Source organism: Oncorhynchus tshawytscha, linkage group LG16 (assembly GCF_018296145.1).
Source record: "Oncorhynchus tshawytscha isolate Ot180627B linkage group LG16, Otsh_v2.0, whole genome shotgun sequence".
Classification (NCBI taxonomy): domain Eukaryota; kingdom Metazoa; phylum Chordata; class Actinopteri; order Salmoniformes; family Salmonidae; genus Oncorhynchus; species Oncorhynchus tshawytscha.
The window spans coordinates 55335572-55358623 of record NC_056444.1 but is presented as its reverse complement, the minus strand read 5'-3'; the positions used below and the strand labels follow the sequence as shown (position 1 = coordinate 55358623).

General features: G+C 42.6%; 1 protein-coding gene across 1 annotated transcript in view; it reads left to right on the top strand.

The window, feature by feature from the left end:
- Positions 1 to 23052, top strand: part of fhad1 (forkhead-associated (FHA) phosphopeptide binding domain 1) — a 36956-nt gene extending 13904 nt beyond the window's left edge. The window contains exons 18-30 of the mRNA XM_042299918.1: positions 3790 to 3904; positions 5166 to 5272; positions 5843 to 6002; positions 6363 to 6493; positions 6635 to 6696; positions 6803 to 6898; positions 13373 to 13523; positions 13883 to 13962; positions 14244 to 14339; positions 14771 to 14997; positions 15780 to 15948; positions 18766 to 18846; positions 20032 to 23052. Coding sequence (XP_042155852.1) covers positions 3790 to 3904; positions 5166 to 5272; positions 5843 to 6002; positions 6363 to 6493; positions 6635 to 6696; positions 6803 to 6898; positions 13373 to 13523; positions 13883 to 13962; positions 14244 to 14339; positions 14771 to 14997; positions 15780 to 15948; positions 18766 to 18846; positions 20032 to 20205 — 1649 coding nt within the window. The 3' untranslated portion in view covers positions 20206 to 23052. The remainder of the gene's footprint in view (positions 1 to 3789; positions 3905 to 5165; positions 5273 to 5842; positions 6003 to 6362; positions 6494 to 6634; positions 6697 to 6802; positions 6899 to 13372; positions 13524 to 13882; positions 13963 to 14243; positions 14340 to 14770; positions 14998 to 15779; positions 15949 to 18765; positions 18847 to 20031) is intronic.

Here is a 23052-nt window from a genome sequence, read left to right as displayed (position 1 = left end):
ACACCCAGTCACTAAAAAGATGCAGGCGTCCTTCCTAACTAAGTTGCCATAGAGGAAGGAAACCACTCAGGGACTTCACCATGAGGCCAATGGGGACTTTAAAACAGTTACAGAGTTTAATGGCTGTGATAGGAGAAAACTGTTACTCCACAATTCTTAGCTAAATCACAGAGTGAAAAGAAGGAAGCCTGTACAGAATAAAAAAATGTTCCAAAACATGCATCCTGTTTGCACGAAAGCACTAAATTAAAACTGCAAAAAATGTGGCAAAGAAATGAACTTCATGTCCTGAATACAATGTGTTATGTTTGGGGCAAATCCAATACAACACATCACTGAGTACCACTCTTCATATTTTCAAGCATGGTGGTGGCTGCATCATGTTATGGTTATGCTTGTCATCGGCAAGGACTAGGGAGTTTCGGGGGATAAAAAGAAACGGAATAGAGCTAAGCAACAGGCAAAATCCTATAGGAAACCTGGTTCAGTCTGCTTTCCCTCAGACACTGGGATACAAATGAATTTTTCAGTAGGACAATAACCTTAAACACAAGACCAAATATACACTGAATATACAAAGAATAAGGTGCAAATATTTTACAATCCAGGTGTGCAAAGCTCTTAGAGACTTACCCAGAAAGACTCACAGCTGTAATCACTACCAAACATGCTTCTACAAAGCATTGTAGGGAGGTGAATACTTATGTACATTTCTGTATTTCATTTTCAATAAATTTGCTACAATTTCTAAAAACATTTGTTCACTCTGTCATCATGGTTTATTGTGTGTAGATGGGTGAGAAAATAATACATTCAATCAAATTTGAATTCAGGCTGTAACATAACAAAATGTGGAATAAGTCAAGTGGTATGAATACTTTCTGAAGGCACTGTTGGTCAGTTCCCACAAGTCTAAATTAAACAGCACTGGACACAGTAGTGTGCTTGATGCAAGGTAGTGCCATTTTATGTCACTAGATGACAGTCACGTGTAATGCAACACTAAAGGGCAATGCTAGAAGCACATATTTTCCTCAATTAATGCATAGTTACACTTGGTGTTACTGGGTGCGAAATAAACTCAGTAACACTTTACCTATTCAAAATTCAATGCAAATAACTTTTATTTCCTGGGAGGGAGCTTCATGTGTGGTGACGAATTGGTACATACAAGACACACACAGTGGTGTGTATTCATGGATGCCAAGGGAAGCCAGGCTTCCCCAAATATTTGACCAGGATTTTTTTTTAAATAATAATTTCTCTTTTGTCTCTGTGTTTAATAATTTCCCTTCAATTAATGTATCTCACCGGAAAGCATCCAAGCGAGCGAAACAGTGCCCCTCTGTCTCTGTATGTGTAGACCATCTATCTGATTCTGTCTGGTCCAAAAGATCATTACATTGTTGCTGCCCGTAGCATTGAATGCAGGGGAAGCCAATGAGCATTTGGCCAATCAGCGTTGAGCTAAACTGAGTGAGCTCAAGTGTAAAGGGTCCTGGCACACCAAAAAAAAGTGCCAATGGAAGCCAGTTTGGTTTGGCTTCACTCCTATCAAATCACATTGAGAGCATGTGTCACTGACAGGAACAACTTGAATTGTTGCATCTCGTTGTGTTGTTGTCCTCCATTGGCTAGCTAGCTAGCAAAAAAATAGCCCTTTCCTAAATTAAATGGATGGAGATAGAGATAGGGGTACTGGCCAATGATTATAACAGTGATACTGATCCAGCCATTAATTCATACATTGTGCCCCTGGCCTGAGAGGATGGACATTCAATATGTAGCTAGATGTACAGTAGAAGGCTAATGTTGCCCATGAAAGGAAGGATCGGATCCTTTTTTTAAAATTTTCGCCTAAAATGACATACCCAATTTTAACTGCCTGTAGCTCAGGACCTGAAGCAAGGATATGCATATTCTTGATACCATTTGAAAGGAAACACTTTGAAGTTTGTGAAAATGTGAAATTAATGTAGGAGAATATAACACATTAGATATGGTAAAAGATAATACAAAGAAAAAACATTAGTTTTTTCCCCATTTTTTTAAATCTTTGAAATGCAAGAGAAAGGCCAAAATGTTATATTCCAGGTTAGGCACAATTTAGATTTTGGCCACTAGATGGCAGTAGTGTATGTGCACAGTTTTAGACTGATTCAATTAACCACTGCATTTCTGTTCAAAATGTTGTATCAAGACTGCCCAAATGTGCTGAATTGGTTTATTAATACATTTTCACTCTCCTCAGACAATAGCATGGTATTATTTCACTGTAATAGCTACTGTAAATTGGACAGTGCAGTTAGATTAACAAGAATTTAAGCTTTCTGCCCATATCAGATATGTCTATGTCCTGGGAAATGTTCTTGTTACCTACAACCTCATGCTAATCACATTAGCCAACATTAGCTCAACCGTCCCGCGGGGGGGAACCGATCCCGTAGAGGTTTAAGCTATTTTTAGCCAGGTAGCCTAGGACAACCAAAAAGAGAAATAGACCGTTTCGTCAACATGAAAGAGAGGAGGAAGACATTGGTGACTCAACATGTTTGTTCTACTTGCACGCACACAGACACACAGAAATCAGAACCATCGACAGCCACATCCTATTTAGTTTAAGTTGATTGGACTAAATTGTTTTGGTATCTTTCAGTTGCCACTGTACTAGAATAAGCATAGGTGATTTGATGATGTTGAAATACTGAAATTGAAATGGTGCTGGAATAGTGAAGGCAGCTCCTGTTTTCTTTGCTACTCTCGGTAACTCTCCGTGGTTCTAAATCAATAGTTGATTAGTGGTCCGAAAATGTCGTAAACATGAACTTGCTTGACTATGTTGTAGGTCATGTAACTGTTTGTTACATGCAATATGCTTTGTGGACTCCACCAGACAGAGGTTGCTCCCTGGTTTTTGGCGCAAAACTAGAAGTTGATCTCTTCAGTTTGTATGGGAGAGCTCTACACCTGTGTGTGTCAGGTCAAAAGCTATTTGTTCCCCCTTCTTCCTCCCTCTTTTTTTGTAAATGTCACTGAGGGGTCCTGGCTTGCTCCAATGACATTCCCACTGATTCATATTACCCTGTTCAGTGGGTTCAGGCTTGTGTTCCCTAGAGCACCAAACCACCCTACAACATTAAAAGCTATGATGGATTCTATAAAGAAGTTATAAAATGCTTGGAGGATTGATTGGTGTACATTAAACTTCCTCAATTTCTGTAGAAAGAACAGGCGTTGTTGAAATTTTGAGTGAATTTGTTCAGTGCTTCTTTTGGAGAAGAACTCGTTGTTGATGATGATTCCTAGGTGTTTGTAGTCTTCCCCTTGTTTAATGATGCGTCCGTTAACCTCCAGCGCTGGGATGGTAGGTTGGTCTCTTCTAAAGTCAATGACCAGGTCTTTGGTTTTGGTTGCATTGAGGTCCATGTAGTTCTGGTTACACTACAGTGAAAACCTGTCGATTTCAGCCTGGAGGTGCCCCTCTGGATTGCCTGTCTATTATTACTGTGTCATCAAAGTGCTTAATGAACGTAATCTCTGGGTCCGAGCTCCTACAGTCGTCTGTGTACAGGGTGAATAGCATCGGCAAGATGACAGAGCCTTGTGGGGATCCTGTACATGTGGTTCTGGAAGGGCTGAAGTGAACATTGAATCTGACCAGCTGGTGTCTATTTTTCAGGAAGGATCCAGAGAATCTGATACTTAAATATTTACAGGGTGCAGATATAATGCTTTATAACTTGTTTTAACCATGTATGAGCCTTTATAATGTCTTCTAACTCTCCACAGCGTTGGAGGGGAATCTGGAGAGTAGTAGGCCTGTGATGAGTACCAGTCCCCTGGAGACACAGACTAAACAGGCCTCAGAGGTAGCAGTCCTGGAGGGTAATATCACTTCACTCAGGTAAAGAGGGTTTTTTGGTTTTTCTTTCAACTTATTAGATGGCCTCATTATTGATGAGACTAAATAGTGGAAACATTCCCCAATAGGCACAGACTATTACTGAAATTTAACTAGAGGGACCTTACCACATTTTATAGTAAATTTGATGCAATACGTCAACAGTTTTGATTGTAAATCATAATGTATGCAACCTCCAAATGTTTTAATGTAAGGCTATTCACCTGCCGTCTCTGTGTATTCACACCATGGTATTTCTTGCCATCTTGCACAAAGGAGTGACATCATCACTCAGCAAACATCCCCATGCTCACACTGTGCTTTCCTCATGAATAATTCATGAGGCCAGAAATATATGCGTGAGTCATGACTCATGCTTTTCTTATATAATGACTCTGATATATATGATCCTTATAGGGATCAGTCTGTGAAACTACCCTCTTGTCTCAAACCAAGCGGAGGATTACTTCTGAAGGCACTGATTCCTAAATGTAATCTGAGGTCTTCTTATCCCATCCCATGTGTGCCACTGCATTCCAGTTAAAGATAAGCCTATGAGAGTCCCTGGTGTCCATTTCTGAACACACTGTATAGTACAGCTACAGTGCAGAATGTGTCTTTTAAATCTTAGATTAATGATCATGCAGACTTATTTTTTACAGCTAATTTAGGTGGTCATATTACCACAGTTATCTCTTTCAAATATGGTGATAGTACGCCCTGTTTCAGTCTGTGTGTGTCTGTGTGTGTATGTGTGTGTCTGTGTGTGTCTGTGTGCGTGTGTGTGTGTGTGTGTGTGTGTGGATGTGTTTAACTATACTTGTGGGGACCAGAAGTCCCCACATGAATAATAAACTAACAACATTTTGACAAACTGGGGACTTTTTGTTAGTCCCCACACGGTCAAATGCTATTTCTAGGGGTTTAGGGTTAAGGTTAGAATTAGTGTTAGGTTAAGGGTTAGGAACTAGGGTTAGTTTTATGGTTAGGGTTAGGCTACGGGTTAGGGTACGGGTTAGGTTTAGGGTTAGGGGTTAGGGACTGCATGTGTGTGCGTGCGGCTGCATGTGCATGTGTCTGTAGTGAAGCTGTGGAATTATGAGTAAGTGGATTAATCAGGCTAAACATGGTCGAACATTCTACTGACGAAGCCCCAGTTTGGGGTCGAAACGTGTGCAGATTTACTTTTTGTTCAACCATTCCATATTTCTAGTTTGTTAACTAAAATACCCTCCTCTTGTTTTACTTGTTCTCATCTCTCCAGGGCAGACTTGGCCCAGTCTCAGCTGGAAACATGTAGCCAGGGTGACCTCATCGTGGCTTTGAGTCGTGACCTGGCTGCAGCCAATGCCAGGATAACAGACATGACAGGTGCAATCTCACATGTTGATCCATCCCTTCAGTATATTATGGTAGTATGTAAATTATATAATGATACAATGATACAAAGAATATTGAAAGCAAGTGCTTCCACACAGGTGTGGTTCCTTAGTTAATTAAACAATGAAGATCCCGTCATGCTTAGAGTCATGTATAAAAATGCTGGGCCGGCCATTATATTGGCTACCGTGGCTATGCCCCCATAGAATGACAATGCCCCCATCCACTGGGCACAAGTGTTCACAGAATGATTTGATGAGCTTAAAAACAATGTAAACCAAATGCCATGGCTGCCTCAGTCACCAGATCTCAACCCAATTGAACACTTATGGGAGATTCTGGAGTGGCGCCTGAGACATTATTTTTCACCGTCAACAAAAGACCAAATTATGTTCTGTCTCGTGGTGGCCCAACGCTCTATTAAGACACTTTATGTTGGTGTTTCCTTTATTTTGGCAGTTACCTGGACATGTCAGATCACATTCAGATCACATTAACATAGCAGCCTCGCATTTTGTGCGCTTGTGTGTGTGTGAATGCTTAACTGTGTATATTCTGCAGGGGAGCTCAGTGAGCAGCAGAAATTACAGTTGGAGCAGCTTAAGGCTCTGGTCGTCGATCAGAGGGTCCAACTGAGCACTCTCACTCAGAAGCTAATGCTGATGTCACAACTCGTGGAGCAGAAAGGGGAGGAGCTTGAGAAAGTGAGGGATGAATTGAGGTAGGTCTGAGGTAGGTGCGGGGGGGGAGACATTCAAAGCTGAGGAGTGAGGTTACCAACCCCCATCGGTTACATTGGATTTGTAATGTGGAATCCTCAAATGTAATATCATATGTGTACAAATGTGAAGAACCAATACATTTAAACTCTCTCATGGTTTTCTCCACGATATAATGAAATTTTTGCAAAAAATATATATTTACCTTGAAATGGCACAAGTACAAAGTAATGTAGTAGCTATATTAGGGTCATTAAGATAGCAAGCAGCCAGCCAGCATGTAGTGAAGGGCTGATGCGTTGTGTCCTATCATATATTTTATGATTTGATTTGATTTGATCTAATGTGTTGTGTCCTACCAGGCTTTGTCAGGTGGACCTGGAGAAGAGTCTCAGGGCAGAGAATGAGATGAAGGAACAGAGGACAAACCCAGAGCAGACCCAGCCTGTCCACTACTCTGTTGTCTCCTGCATACCACCACACACAAAGGCAAGTGGAATAACATAAAGGCCCATATTCACAAAGAGTCTCAGAGTAGGAGTGCTGATTTAGGATCAGCTTTGACTTTTAGATTATAATGAGTAAACCCAAGGGGGAACCTGATCCTTGTACTCCCTACTCTGAGACACTTTAGAAATACAGGGCCAGTGGTGTACACCTCTGGTCCTCGAGGGCCGCCTTGTCTCCTGGCTTTTGGTGAACTGGTTGATTTAGATTTAGACCAGGGACACCAGGTGTTTGTAGCCTGGTCCCAGATGTGTATGTGCTGTCTCATCGACTCATACGGTGGTTATCATGCCAGACAACAACCATAGGAGTAGACTATGCTATAAAGGACAAACATATCTGGGGCCAGGCTAAGAGGATTGCACTCTCCAACCGCATTGATCAACTGAAGGTAAGAGAGGAATCAAATGAAGCACAAGGCACACAACAATATGGAAAAAATCTGCAGCATCATAGGTCCACCACACATACACATGAATACGTTACTGAAAAAAAGAGGTCTGATATTTAGCTGTCTGGTTCAGTAAACGCTGGAGGGTGCCTCTGTTTCCTCAGAGAAAAGCCAGCTTGAACAGGTTCTGCTGATAATGATCTTGTGCTGTGGTGCCACGCCTCTAACTCAGTACAATCAACACTCAGAGGAAGAGACCATCTCCTATTCCCCCTCCTATCAGGACACTGGAGAAGCAGGAGATACATTATATGACATTGTGCATCACTATGTTTAATGGCATGTGCCTCGCATCCTGACAACACACTCGCAGCACCTTGTCGTAAACCATAACAACTGTACAGTACAACATGACACGACTCCTCTGTGTTCCCCAGGGAACTCATTTATCTGCTGTTTGTCTCTCTGAATGGAAAATAGAGGGCCTCAACAGCTTCGTACTGCCCAGACATGATTTAGGCTTGTGTTTGTTACACAAACTGTATTTGTGTGTGTGTGTGTGTGTGTGTGTGTGTGTGTGTGTGTGTGTGTGTGTGTGTGTGTGTGTGTGTCACTCACTCACTTCTACAATATAGCCATTCAGACTCTTGTTTTAGTACCCATGTTAAAGTCAATCGGCCCACTACAGTGTAGTGAGGATCGGGAACATTGCATCGTGTCAGTAGGTGATGCATTCGAACTTGCTGACTCACACAACAGACCACAATGACAGGCGTTGTGTCCCTGAGTGTGTTTCATACGATCAGCCACAGATCTGCAGTCAAGGACACTTGGCTGGAAAGGAGCTCAAGTCAACATCCACAGAGTCATTGAACTCAATGGAGGTGCATTTCTATGTATTTTTGACAAGTCAATATAATTCCCTTCGATTTCACTCATAGCAACACAAAGAAATCACACATCATAGTCTAGTAACAGCTTGGATCTTTTCATAAAGCACAGCCAAAAAGAATCTCAACCTGCAAGATGCCACCAGTCAAATGATTTGCGGATTAATAGAAGTGCCATTGTTTGATATGAGTCAAAAACACAAATCTGAAACCTTAATTGTATAAAGGAATATTAGTGGATGTATAGCCATGATACCAGAGAATGGAGAATGAAATATAATAGATTAAAATATACATTTACATTTTTCTAAATGAATAATTTGTTAGTGAGATGTGTTCGCGACCCGTATATGAATCGCTTTATCTAAAAGCTAGTGATCAATTGTAACAGGGTGTAGATGTGTGTCATATCTTTGGGGTCATAGAAGGACACCTCCCTGACTACTGTCGTAGTCAATTCAAATCCAATTTTATTGGTCACATACACATGGTTAGCAGATGTTATTGCGAGTGTAGCGAAATGCTTGTGCTCCTACAATGGCAAGGAAAAGTATGTGAACCCTTTGGCATTTCCTGGACTTCTGTATGAATTGGTCGTACAATTTGATCTGATCATCTAATTCACAACAATAGACAAACAGTCTGCTTAAACTAATAACACACAAACAATTATACGTTTTCCTGTCTTTATTGAACACACCGTTTAGACATTCACAGTGCAGGGTGGGAAAAGTATGTGAACCCTTGGATTTATTAACTGGTTGACCCTCCTTTGACAGCAATAACCTCATCCAAACGTTTTCTGTAGGTGCAGATCAGACCTGCACGACGGTTAGGAGGAATTTTGGACCATTCCTCTTTACAAAACTGTTTCAGTTCAGCAATATTCTTGGGGTGTCTGGTGTGAACTGCTCTCTTGAGGTCATACCACAGCATCTCAATCAGGTTGAGGTCAGGTCACTGACTGGGCCACTCCAGAAGGCGTATTTTCTTCTGTTGAATCCATTCTGTATGTATTGTCCTGTTGCATCACCCAACTTCTGTTGAGCTTCAATTGGCGGACAACATGTCTTGATAAACTTGGGAATTCATTTTTCTGTCGATGATAGCAAGCTGTTCAGGCCCTGAGGCAGCAAAGCAGCTCCAAACCATGATGCTCCCTTCACCATACTTTACAGTTGGGATGAGGTTTTGGTGTGCTGTGCTGTGCCTTTTTTTCTACACAGATAGTTTTGTGTGTTCCTTCCAAACTACTCATCTTTAGTTTCATCTGTCCACAGAATATTTTGCCAGTAGCGCTGTCGAACATCCAGATGCTCTTTTGCGAATTTCAGACATGCAGCAATGTTTTTTTTGGACAGCAGTGTCTTCTTCCGTGTTGTCCTCCCATGAACACCATTCTTGTTTAGTGTTTTACGTATCATGGACTCTTCAACAGAGATTTTAGCATGTTCCAGAGATATCTAAAAGTCTTTAGCTGATACTCTAGGATTCTTCTTAACCTCATTGAGCATTCTTGCAGTCATCTTTACAGGCACTCCTAGGGAGAGTAGCAACAGTGCTAAACTTTCTCCATTTATAGACATAGACATATTTGTCTTACCATGGACTGGTGAGCATCAAGGCTTTTAGAGATACTTTTGTAACCCTTTCCAGCTTTATGCAAGTCAACTATTCTTAATCTTGGGTCTTATGAGATCTATTTTGTTCAAGGCATGGTTCACATCAGGCAATGGTTCTTGTGAATAGCAAACTCAAATTTTGCGAGTGGTTTTTATAGGGCAGGGCAGCTCTAACCAACATCTCCAATCTCATCTCAATGATTGTACTCCAAGTTAGCTGACTCCTGACTCCAATTAGCTTTTGGAGAAGTCATTAGCCTAGGGGTTCACATACTTTTTCCAACCTACACTGTGAATGTTTAAATTATATATTCAATATAGACAAGAAAAATACAATAATTTGTGTTATTAGTTTGTCTGTTGTTGTGACTTAGATGAAGATCAGATCTAATTTTATGACCAATTTATGCAGAAATACAGATATTTCCTAAGGGTTCACATACTTTTTCTTGCCACTTTAGTTCCGACAGTGCAGCAATATCTAACAAGTAATATCTAGCAATTCCACAACAGATACCAAATACGCACAAATCTAAGTATAGGAATGGAATAAGAATATATAAATATAATATATAGATGAGCAATGACAGAGATCGGCATCGGTTAAGATGCAATATATAGTATAGAATACAGTATATACATGAGTAATGCAAGATATGTAAACATTATTAAAGTGGCATTATTAAAGTGACTAGTGTTCCATTTATAAAAATAGCCAGTGATTTCAAGTCTGTATATGGACAGCAGCCCCTCTGTGCTAGTGATGGCTGTTGAACAGTCTGATGGCCTTGAGATATAAGTTGTTTGTCTGTCTCTCTGTACCAGCTTTGATGCACCTGTACTGACCTCGCCTTCTGGATGCTAGCGGGGTGAACAGGCTGTAGCTTGGGTGGTTGTTGTCATTGATGATCTTTTTGGTCTTCCTGTGACATCTGGTGCTGTAGGTAACCTGGAGGGCAGGTAGTTTGCCCCCGGTGATGCTTTGTGCAGACCGCACCGTCCTCTGGAGATCCCTGTGGTTGTGGGTGGTGCAGTTGCCATACCAGACGGTGATACAGCCCGACAGGATGCTCTCAATTGTGCATCTGTAAAAGTTTGTGAGGGTTTAAGGTGGAAAGCCAAATGTCTTCAGCCTCCTGAGGTTGAAGAGGCGCTGTTGCCTTCTTCACCACACTGTCTGTGTGGGTGGACCATTTCAGTTTGTCCGTGATGTGTACACCAAGGAGCTTAAAACTTTCCACCTTCTCCACGCTGTCCCATTGATGTGGAGAGGGCGGTGCTCCCTCTGCCGTTTCCGGAAGTCCACAATCATCTCCTTTGTTTTGTTGACGTTGAGTGAGAGGTTATTTTCCTGACAACACTCTCCGAGAGCCCTCACCTCCTCCCTGGAGGCTGTCTCGTCATTGTTGGTAATCAAGCCTACTACTGTTGTGTTGTCTGCAAACTTGATGATGATTGAGTTGGAGGTATTCATGGCCACACAGTCATGGGTGAACAGGGAGTACAGGAGGGGGCTGAGCACGCACCCTTGTGGGGCCCCAGTGTTGAGGATCAGCGAAGTAGAGATATTGTTTCCTACCTTCACCACCTGGGTTAGACCATCAGGAAGTCCAGGACGCAATTGCACAGGGTGGGGTTGAGACCCAGGGCCTCAAGCTTAATGATGAGCTTGAAGGGAACTATGGTGTTGAATGCTGAGCTGTAGTCAATGAACAGCATTCTTGCATAGGTATTCCTCTTGTCCAGATGAGCTAGGGCAGTGTAGTGTGATGGCGATTGCATCATCTGTGGACCTATTGGGGCGGTAAGCAAATTGAAATGGGTCTAGGGTGACAGGTAAGCTGGAGGTGATATGATCCTTGACTAGTCTCTCAAAGCACTTCATGATGACAGAAGTGAGTGCTACGGGGCGATGGTCATTTAGTTCAGTTACCTTTGCATTCTTGGGTACAGGAACAATGGTGGCCACCTTGAAGCATGTGGGGATAACAGACTGGGATAGGGAGAGATTGAATATGTGTCCAGCTGCATTCTAAACCTTTGGGGTCTTCTTTTTAGTGTGAGAGGCTCAACTCGTCTTCCTACTTTGTACTTACCACTCTTCAGCATTATACACATACTCAATCATTTGGTGATGCATCCAGCTCTTCCTTCCTGTCAATTTACTTTTTGTCTACAACCATAGTCCACTTAGTGTTGTCCCCCACCTCTACTTCTGAGTTGTGAAATCCTGAGCTGAACCTCTCAGAGGAAAAACTACCGCCCCGTAGCACTCACTTCCGTCATCATGAAGTGCTTTGAGAGACTAGTCAAGGACCATATCACCTCCACCCTACCTGACACCCTAGACCCACTCCAATTTGCTTACCGCCCAAATAGGTCCACAGACGATGCAATCTCAACCACACTGCACACTGCCCTAACCCATCTGGACAAGAGGAATACCTATGTGAGAATGCTGTTCATCGACTACAGCTCGGCATATAACACCATAGTGCCCTCCAAGCTCGTCATCAAGCTCGAGACCCTGGGTCTTGACCCCGCCCTGTGCAACTGGGTACTGGACTTCCTGACGGGACCGCCCCCAGGTGGTGAGGGTAGGCAACAACATCTCCACCCCGCTGATCCTCAACACTGGGGCCCCACAAGGGTGCGTTCTGAGCCCTCTCCTGTACTCCCTGTTCACCCACGACTGCGTGGCCACGCACGCCTCCAACTCAATCATCAAGTTTGCGGACGACACAACAGTGGTAGGCTTGATTACCAACAACGACGAGACGGCCTACAGGGAGGAGGTGAGGGTCCTCGGAGTGTGGTGTCAGGAAAATAACCTCACACTCAACGTCAACAAAACTAAGGAGATGATTGTGGATTTCAGGAAACAGCAGAGGGAACACCCCCTATCCACATCGATGGGACAGTAGTGGAGAGGGTAGTAAGTTTTAAGTTCCTCGGCGTACACATCACAGACAAACGGAATTGGTCCACCCACACAGACAGCATCGTGAAGAAGGCGCAGCAGCGCCTCTTCAACTTCAGGAGGCTGAAGAAATTCGGCTTGTCACCAAAAGCACTCACAAACTTCTACAGATGCACAATCGAGAGCATCCTGTCGGGCTGTATCACCGCCTGGTACGGCAACTGCACCGCCCACAACCGTAAGGCTCTCCAGAGGGTAGTGAGGTCTGCACAACGCATCACCGGGGGCAAACTACCTGCCCTCCAGGACACCTACACCACCCGATGTCACTGGAAGGCCATAAAGATCATCAAGGACAACAACCACCCGAGCCACTCCCTGTTCACCCCCCTATCATCCAGAAGGCGAGGTCAGTACAGGTGCATCAAGCTGGGACCGAGAGACTGAAAAACAGCTTCTATCTCAAGGCCATCAGACTGTTAAACAGCCACCACTAACATTGAGTGGCGGCTGCCAACACACTGACTCAACTCCAGCCACTTTAATAATGGGAATTGATGGGAAATGATGTAAAATATATCACTAGCCACCTTAAACAATGCTACCTAATATAATGTTTACATACCCTACATTATTCATCTCATATGTATACGTATATACTGTACTCTATGTCATCTACTGCATCTTTATGTAATATATGTATCACTAGCCACTTTAACTATGCCACTTTGTTTACATACTCATCTCATATGTATATACTGTACTCAATACCATCTACTGTATCTTGCCTATGCCGCTCTGTACCATCACTCATTCATATATCTTTATGTACATATTCTTTATCCCCTTACACTTGTGTCTATAAGGTAGTAGTTTTGGAATTGTTAGCTAGATTACTTGTTGGTTATTACTGCATTGTCGGAACTAGAAGCACAAGCATTTCGCTACACTCACATTAACATCTGCTAACCATGTCTATGTGACAAATAAAATTTGATTTGATTTGATTCAAACGTCTTTTTTTTTCTTCCTTTGTGTCCAGGAAATGGCCACTGTCACTGCTCCTGGGGAGTATGCCAAGCAGGGGTCCAAGTCCAGAGGTTATCGACACAAGGAGGTGATTCAGCATCAGAGGGAGGCTCTGTCAGAGATGAGGGCCAGGATCGGAGCCTTGGAGCAAACATGGCCCCTGAGTAAGCAAAGTCAAAACTCTATGAATATAGAAAGAAAGCATGCACACAGCATGTTTTGCTCCCATGTGATATAATTGAACACGGCAAAGGCTATTGCAGGATTAATTAGGGCAGGGACCAGGGGCCCTAAGACCCCATATCAGATTATCTCAGATAACGTTTTTTTTTTAAGTAGGGAAAATACTTTTAAAAAAATGCTTAAATATGCTGCTATGTGCTGCTCCCTATCTCTATGCCTTGGTCAATGTCATTGTACATTGTCTATATATTTTATTTAAATGACTTAGGAGACTATAAAACTTTGTGTCCTCCAAAGTGTTCCTCTTCTCTGATATTTGGGTAACGGTTTGTTCCCTCAGAGCGCTTCACCCAGCAGGGGGCACCTAAGAAACAAGCAGGGAGTGAGACGAGCAAACTCAGCACACCGAGGTCTGCAGTGGTAAGCACCTGACCCAGCCTGGTCTCATAGACTAACCGTAACATAGTAAACATGAATCCGGGAACTCAAATTAGTATGATATGTTACGTTTGGTATGGTTACATAAGACAGATGGTTACTTTTTTTTCCATTGCAAAATGTATTAAAAGTTCTTAATTAAATGCACCCGATGAACACGTCCCAATACTCACTCTGCTGAGAAATTCATCTTAAAGCCTATGACTATGATTATCAACTTAGTATTGTGTAATGTCATATGTTACATGATCATTTCAATCTAGAGTGCCTGGCCACTCCATGGAGCATTGGGGGAGGAGACCCTGGAGCGCACAGCCAGACTGGACCTATCAGACGCCCTGGACCTCAGCGAGAGGACAGTGAGTGGAAGGATGCTCTCAGGGGTAGAGTGTGGGTGGCTATGACACTATTCTTCAATTCTAACCCAAGAGAGCTACAGGGTGTGCAGATATTTGTCCTAGCCCAGCACCTACTTGATTCAACTAATCATTAATTACTCCTCTCATTCTGTCTTTGTCTCTCTCTCTATTTGTTTCTCTCTCTATTTCTCTATTTGTCTCTCTGTCTCTCTCTATTTGTCTCTCTCTCTCTCTCTATTTCTCTCTCTCTCTCTCTATTTGTCTCTCTCTCTATTTGTCTCTCTCTCTCTCTCTCTATTTGTCTCTCTCTCTATTTGTCTCTCTCTCTATTTGTCTCTCTCTCTATTTGTCTCTATTTGTCTCTCTCTCTCTCTCTCTCTCTCTCTCTCTCTCTCTCTCTCTCTCTCTCTCTCTCTCTCTCTCTCTCTCAGTACCTGGATCTGGCACGGGCGCTGTGCGAGGCTCTGGAGTTGAGCGAGGGCCAGCTGCAGGGGTGTGTGTCCCTGCAGCACCTGCCCCAGGAGGAGAGGGCCAGTCTGGCTTCTTTGCGTCACGCAGACCTGGAGCTGCTCCGGAGCTGCATGGCCCTACAGCACAGCCAGGCCCAGCGAAGTGAAACCCTACTGCAGCAGCAGCATAGAGAAATGACTACTCTCAGGTAGGGAAGTAAAAGAATGGAATACAGGGCCATGAACTAGATCCCTTTCCTCAATAGTGAATTTTCATGAAATTACTACAAATATGCCTGTCACGCCCTGACCATAGAGAACCTTTTATTCTCTATGTTGGTTAGGTCAGGGTGTGACTAGGGTGGGTTATCTAGGTTATTGTATGTCTATGTTGGCCTGGTATGGTTCCCAATCAGAGGCAGCTGTTTATCGTTGTCTCTGATTTGGGATCATATTTAGGCAGCCATTTCCCCCAGTGTTTTGTGGGATTTTGTTTCTGTGTATTGGCCTGTGAGCACGCTATGACTTCACGTTTCGTTTTGCTGTTTATTGTTTTTTTGTGAGTTTCATTTTAATTAATGTGGAACTCTATGTACGCTGAGCCTTGGTTCGACATTCATTATAACGATCGTGACAATGCCACTTTTATCCAAAGCAATATACAGTACAGTGAGTGCATACATTTTTATAATTTGTTTGTAATCCCTGCAGAAATTTTACCAAATATAACTTGGAATTGCTAGCACCACACTCTTATCAACCAATCACCCGCTAGCTGCCTACCGTAGGAGCAACACAAGAGTCAACTATTTATTTTACCTACTTTTATTGGTTGGTGTTTACGTAATGTGTCAACACATTTGATTGATGAGTAGAAAACCCACCTGCCTCAAGTGACTTGAAACAGGATTGTAGTTAGGTTGATTTGATCATTGATACGTGTCTATTACATCTGTCCTCCCCCTCTGCTTCCCTCCCCTCCCCCGCCCAGGGAGAGCCAGGCGGCGGGCCAGCAACTCCAGTCCAGGCTGGATATGCTGAGGACCGAGCTGGAGACGGAGAGCCAAGAGAGCTGCCTGCTCCGCGAGGCCTTGCGCCACACCCAGAGTCGTCTGGAACATGAGATAGACCTAAACACCAGGGCCGTAAAGAGCCGTAAGGTATAGAAAGTAGTAGAGCGGAGTGAAACACTCAACGAACCCAGAGGCCTATTTGTTTTGTAACACATATTCACCTTGATGTACAATAGGCTGGACCAGGAGATCGGCCTTAGCACCAGGGCCGTAAAGAGCCGTAAGGTATAGAAAGGAGCCTGGTAGAACGGAGTTCAACAGTCCAACCCATGGGGTGATTTGCTTTGTAACACCTAAAATGTGTCTAGTCCAGCTAGTTAAACTTTGCTGGGTACCTGACTGTTTCTGCTTCATCAATGTTACTACTTCCAGGTATGCATGGGTAGGTAGTATTTGGAAAACAACAGCTGTGGTAAAATTCTTACAGACCGTGCCGTTGAATCCCAGTCATGGTATGGTAGGAATTGTGTAATTTACCTGGGGCCATTATTAACAGAACAGACACAAGAACCTCATACTTTTGTTCCAGGTAATTTGCCCACCCTCAGACAAGCTATGCTGAGTCCATTGAAAATGGACATGACTAGTCGATTGTCCACTAAGCAAGTCGACACACACGACTCACACAACTCACACGACACAGACAGACAGACAGACAGACAGACAGACAGACAGACAGACAGACAGACAGACAGACAGACAGACAGACAGACAGACAGACAGACAGACAGACAGACAGACAGACAGACAGACAGACAGACAGACAGACAGACAGACCCTTCCTCAGGCTTTGTTGTGCTGTTCAAGCATGTATGGATTGATCAAAAATCAAGTAAGTGCTTAAGTAAGGTAAATTTCCTCCATCTACAGTAATATCAAGTAGATAGATAACTAACTTGGAACAATCTTATGAAATGCTGATGGTGTCTCATTGGGATGCAGAATGGCAATTGACCATAGGGCTGAACCTATAACCTAAGGCTCATTATTACATACAGTATGAGTCAATAGCATCTACAGTACCAGTGTTCATACAAGTATATACAGTGCATTCGGAAAATATTCAGACCCCTTGACTTTTTCCACATTTTCTTACATTACAGTATTATTCTAAAATGTATTAAATCATTTTTTTCCCATTATCAATCTAGACACAATACCCCATAATGACTTGGTGGTTCCAAACTTCTTCCATGTAAGAATGATGGAGGCCACTGTGTTCTTGGGGACCTTCAATGCTGCATAAAAATTGTGCCTCGACACAATCCTGTCTCTGAGCTCTACGGACAATTCATTCGACCTCATGGCTTGGTGTTTACTCTGACATGCACTGTGGGACCTTATATAGGCAGGTGTGTGCCTTTCCAAATCATGTCCAATCAATTGAATTTACTACAGGTGGACTCCAGTCAAGTCGTTGAAACATCTCAAGTAGGATCAATGGAAACATGATGCATCTGAGCTCAATTTTCTCATAGCAAAGGAATAAATTCTAAAAACCTGTTTTTGCTTTGTTCATTATAGGGTATTGTGTGTAGATTGCTGAGAAAAAAAAAAGAATCCTTTTTGGAATAAGGCTGTAACGTAACAAAATGTGGGAAAAGTCCAGGCGTCTAAATGCTTTCCGAAGGCGCTTATAGAATATGTAACACAGCCATCCTCTTCAGGATTGGACCCTTTTTTCCCCATTTTCGCCTAAAATTACATTCCCAAAGCTAACTGCCTGTAGCTCAGGACCTGAAGCAATGATATGCATATTCGTGATACCATTTGAAAGGAAACACTTTGATGTTTGTGGAAATGTGAATTAATGTTGGAGAATATAACACATATCTGGTCAAATATAATACAAATAAGAAACTTGTGTTTTTTACATCTTTGAAATGGAAGAGGGAGGCAAAATGTAATATTCCAGATTTGGCGCAATTTCGATTTTGGCCACTAGCAGTGTATGTGCAAAGTTTTAGACTGATTAAATGAACCATTGCATTTCTGTTCAAAATGTTGTATCAAGACTGCCCAAATGTGCCTAGTTAGTTTATTAATACTGCCTATTGCCTTTTGGCACACACAGTATCTGCTGTTGAATAAATGTCTGTCTTGCCATGTCTTAGGGTAGGGTAGGGTGTCATAACTTGACACTTTAAAAAGGCTTTATACTCTGTGTATGAGTAGTATGGGACATGGCCTAATCCAGTGTGATTGTGAACTGACGTTTAAAACAGACATTTTATTCAACAGCAGATACTGTGTGTGCCAAAAGGCAATATGCTTTTACAGTGAATTTTAGAGTGGCCAAACTTTTATTTTCCACAGTCATGTTAACAAAACTACCTTGATTACAGTCATCATAGTGGCCATTCTCTGGTTGTTTGTAGCATAGTGCCATTCATGTAAATTGACTGTAAGTTAACAGATCAGTAATTGAAAGGTATACTGTGGCCCCCGGGCCCCTCTGTCTCACTATGTGTTTAAGCTTAATATCTCATATCCATGATTAAGATGGACTCAGCATAATGTGTCTATGAATCAGGGTGAGGATTGGTATCAGCAGCATGTTTTCAGCATAATATAGCAAGTATTCAGCATAACCTTAATTAAGCGTAAAACGCTTCATATTAATAGCACTATTTTTATGGCAAGATCTGATGTGAAAAGATCTGATCTGATTGATCAAAAGACCAATTAGTGGAAAAAAGATCAGAGTTGGGCTGCCTGTCTAAACGCAGCCTTTATTTGCTTTCCTCCATTTTCACCCTCCCCTGTCTTCTCCTCTATTCCCTCATTCCTTCTTAACCTCCCTCCCTCCTTTCTCCCTCTCAAACCCCTCTCTTCCCTCCCTCCCTCTCATCTCTCCTCCCCTCCGTCTCATACCTCCCTTTCCTCTCTCTCTTCCCTCCACAGGCAGTGAGTGTGGAGAAAGTCCAGAGGAGGAGTGGGAAGACTGCCTCTCACAGCTGTGTCCGTACTGAGGCCGGCGACAAGGTGAGCCAGAGCCACAGCTGGATAGACAAACAGACACACGATTCCTCTGCTGCTCGTATCAACTGTTTGTTTTTTTATTCCATTTTTTATTTGACAGTATGAACACAATACAGAAAGACACGTTTGCGTTGTGGAACTTTGTGAAAACCCATTAGATGAAACCCAATGGTGTTATAAAACAGCTGTATCCTGGTCTCCTATCCTTCTCCCGACAGATACTGTTCCACCCAGCACACTTTCCCTCACTCTACACGCAGTGATGTCACTGTTTTAGTCCACAAACCGTTAACATCCTAGATTTACAATATACTAGCGTAAGTTGCTTGTCTGCTTGGTTCTGTTCCAAGGAAGTGGCTTCCAGATGAACTTTGTGATATTTAATGAATGATTTTTTAACATAGTATAGTCATCCTATATTGTCTCTCCTCTCCAGTCCTACCAACAACAACAAAAAATTGGTGATTCTGACTTGCCGCTACTCCACACAAAAATCACAGTTTGTTGTTTGAAGTAAACATACCCATCTAACTGTACCTCCAGTAGGCTATCTCTTTTCATGATCCTCATTACCTCAACCACTGGCTGCGTGAGTCTGTCTACCACACTAGCATAATCTAAAGATCAATAGAAATGTCACTGTCACCTATTAATAATTCACATGCACACAGAGGTGTAACACACACCCCCGCAGCCCCCGTTATCAGCTTTAAAACTGCAACATTTTCTCTCAGCCTGAGGGCAAAATGTATAGAATACCAATAAATGATCTTTAAAACTGCTACATTTTCTCTCAGCCTCATGGCAAAATGTATAGAATAGCAGGAGATTAGCTATAAAACTGCACATTTTTCTCTCTGCTTGCGTGTTACTGCACGCCCGCACACACATAACACACACACACAAACACACACTACCATTGCAGTCCCCAGAAGTGTTAATTATAGCGGCTAATGCTAATAAGGGGGAGGCTAGTTCAGAGTATCTGATATGGTTGGATTGGAGAAATCAGTAGGGTGAAAACCATACCTTCACTTATCAAATCAGATGAATGGTTACCTCAAGGAAGAGGGGAACGGAGGCTACATTTTGAAGACATTCCAACAGGGCCCCTGTCTTCCTCTGCCAAAAACACATTTCCATGGACTGTATAGAAAATTGATAATTAAGTACTCTTCTTCTGAACAGGCGACAGCGAAGACATCCAGCCTGCTGGAGAGGCTGAAGAAGAGGGAGTACGAGGTGGAGACCCTGAAGAGGCAGCTGGGGAAGAAGGAGTTTGGCAAGATGGCCTCCAAGCTGGAGCTGGCCATTGTACAGCAGCTGCCTCAACAGGCCCCACCACTGACAGAGCCCTCCTAATGAACTGTAATCCTGCCCTACACTGGAGTGACTGGACACCAGGGGCAAGGAGACCGGCTCAAGGGTCCTTTTTGACTTGAACAGCGGAGGACACTCATTACTACGAGACTAGTGAACACTGCTAGTGTGCGTCACACCATAGAATTAGAAATATAGCACAGCAGGTCTACTAGAACTCACCGTCCCATTCAAGTCAGCATCAGTCTATTTCATTGCTTCACACGTACTGTACCGCTGCTTCTGGCCATGAGGAAGTTTCTGCTGGTGGCTGTATACTACCACACATCAGAGCCATTTGTTCTATATACTGTATAGCTTTGTACCACATCGTAATGAGTGAATGCCCCTATAGAGATGATGGAATAGTCAATGCATGAGCATGTGGGTGCTAATGATGTGTGTTTCAAAGGCAGCTTTTCTCAGCTTCCCTCTGAGCTTTGAATGTAAAAAGTCTGTCGGGCTATATCTGCCACAGCTATATTATTTTAGCCGGAACACTTCACCGCTCTTGTTCATTCATTCACCACGGAAAATGAGGCCATCTTTATGCACGACAATACAAATGCGTTCTTCTGCAGACATTTCTGCCGATACAGTATAATATTTTGGTTGACACGTCATTGCGATATCTCAGCAATAAAAAAAAAATGGCCAAGGCGTCCATTTGAGCGGCTATTTCGGGAGTGTGAGTGCTAATGACAGGAATATGCCCCTGAACCGCAGATACAAAGAAAAAAGGAGTCTGTTATTCCTCCTATCTGCAGTAGACCTCCTCCCCCACTCCCGCCCTCCTCGCTATGCCTCGAGGTTGTTGTGGTCCGTTATCGCAGTGGGCAGAGAGAAAAGCTGATTCATTTATTCATCATCAGAGCCTTTTCTTGCTCACAGCAGCACATACCGTCACAGTCACGTGAGCATAGGATGAGAGAGAGTGGTTTGTGTGTATAGGTGCGTATGTGTATGTGGGAAGGTGTGAAAGGGTCAAGCGTGAGCGAGCATGCGCATCAGTGTGTTGTTTTGAGTGCGTGTTTGTGACGTGTGGCAGTGTTCATGACGTGTGTGAGTGAGTAGGCCTATGTGTGAGTCTGTCGGGTTGTGCATGTGATTGTGTATGTGTGCATGTGCAAAATCTATTATTCAGGATATTAATCCTCCATTGTTCTACATAAAGCAGATGCCACAGATAATAGACCCAGTATATGGTTTGGTTTCTCTCTCTATTTGTTTGACTCAATTCCCATAAGGCAAGGTTCCCAAACTGGCAGCCTACCAAGTGATTTTATTTGGCCCCCCAAGTTTTCTCAGCAATAAAAATAAAAAAGGTTTATAATTATTATTTTTTTATTTTAATTGTTAGACATTTAAGACTGTAAAAACACCAGTAAATCAGCTCAAAGTCATTTTAATTTTGGAAATCTGTTCCAAAGTAATCTCACGCATAATGGAGAAATATATGTTATCGTATACAAATATAGGTTTGAAATGATTATGCTTTTGTGAAATATGATATCTGTTTGGGTTTTTTTGCGATCAATTTGCAGTCTACAAATTATTTCTATTATTATTTCAAATTATTATGTTCCGGGCCTCTGACCGTCTGCTCGAGAAAATATTGTCCCGCAGCTGAATCTAGTTGATGATCCCTGTCGTAAGAGATAATGAGGGCTACTCCTAAAAAAGCTTCTTGTCTTCCTCACTCACTGACCCAGATTTGGTATTTTAGTGCATACAAGCAGATGGTGCAATTTTTTTGATGGTACAATGTTTCTTTGTTGCCTCCAGGCAAAAGGCTGCATCAGTCTGTCATCATTGCTCCTCTCTGATGTTTGTTATGGTCTACCTACCTCTATGGCCATGTGCATCAGTATAACTTCACCCCAATGCATTACTACTTGTTTCGGTGTCTTTCAGAGATGTTTGTCACTCTATGCACTTTTGTTTTTATTGTCTGGACCATCACAGACAAACCACTGATTCATCTCCAGACGCCATTATAGTTTGTCTGCTTTCATTAATCAGGATCAATTATGTGTGTTTTTAACATGAGCTTGTCACTCACTGGCATTGGTATGCCTTTGATTTCAGCTGGCAGTCCACAGCGCTGTGTTGAGTTGTTGCTAATTATATGTGTTGACCTCAGCAATTACTGCTCCTCCTCAGTCAGCCCCTTCTGAGTGGACACAACCAGCTAATTGGCACTGTGCAGATTCCAGCATGTTCCTTAAAGGCACAATCTGGGATATTTCCTGCTGTTCAATGGTAAAATCAATTCATTATCTTGTTCTTGAGGAATATAACTTAAACATTTTATGGCCTGTTTAGTCCTTACATTCGTAGCTGCGCCGATGAAGTTGGCAGTGGTTGCATTTCTACAGCTCCCATCCCTCAGCTCAGTCACAATGCTACTGTTTGGGCTGAAACTTAACACCAGATTTTGTCTTTCATCTTTTTATAATCAGCAGAGTGCCCCTGGTTCGCACCATTGCCTTCGCAAACAGCTAGCTCAGCCACAGTCTCAGTGGCTTCCATTAGCAATGCTGAGTCAAGCTTGACCTCTCCTCACTGGTCATTTACTTAAAGACTATTCTGTTTTGTTTTATTATAATGTAGGCTATCTGTGTTGAGATTCATTCACACAGAGTTTGTAAAAGCATTGAGGTTCAGTTGACCTACATCTGACAGTATAAATAAGTATAAAGTATACATATGACAGTATTTTCTGATAAGTAGCCACTTCAACAATATATTATTACACTGAACAAAAATATATATGCAACATGTAAAGTGTTGGTCCCATGTTTCATGAGCTAAAATAAAATGTATTTGTTTACATCCCTGTTAGTGACA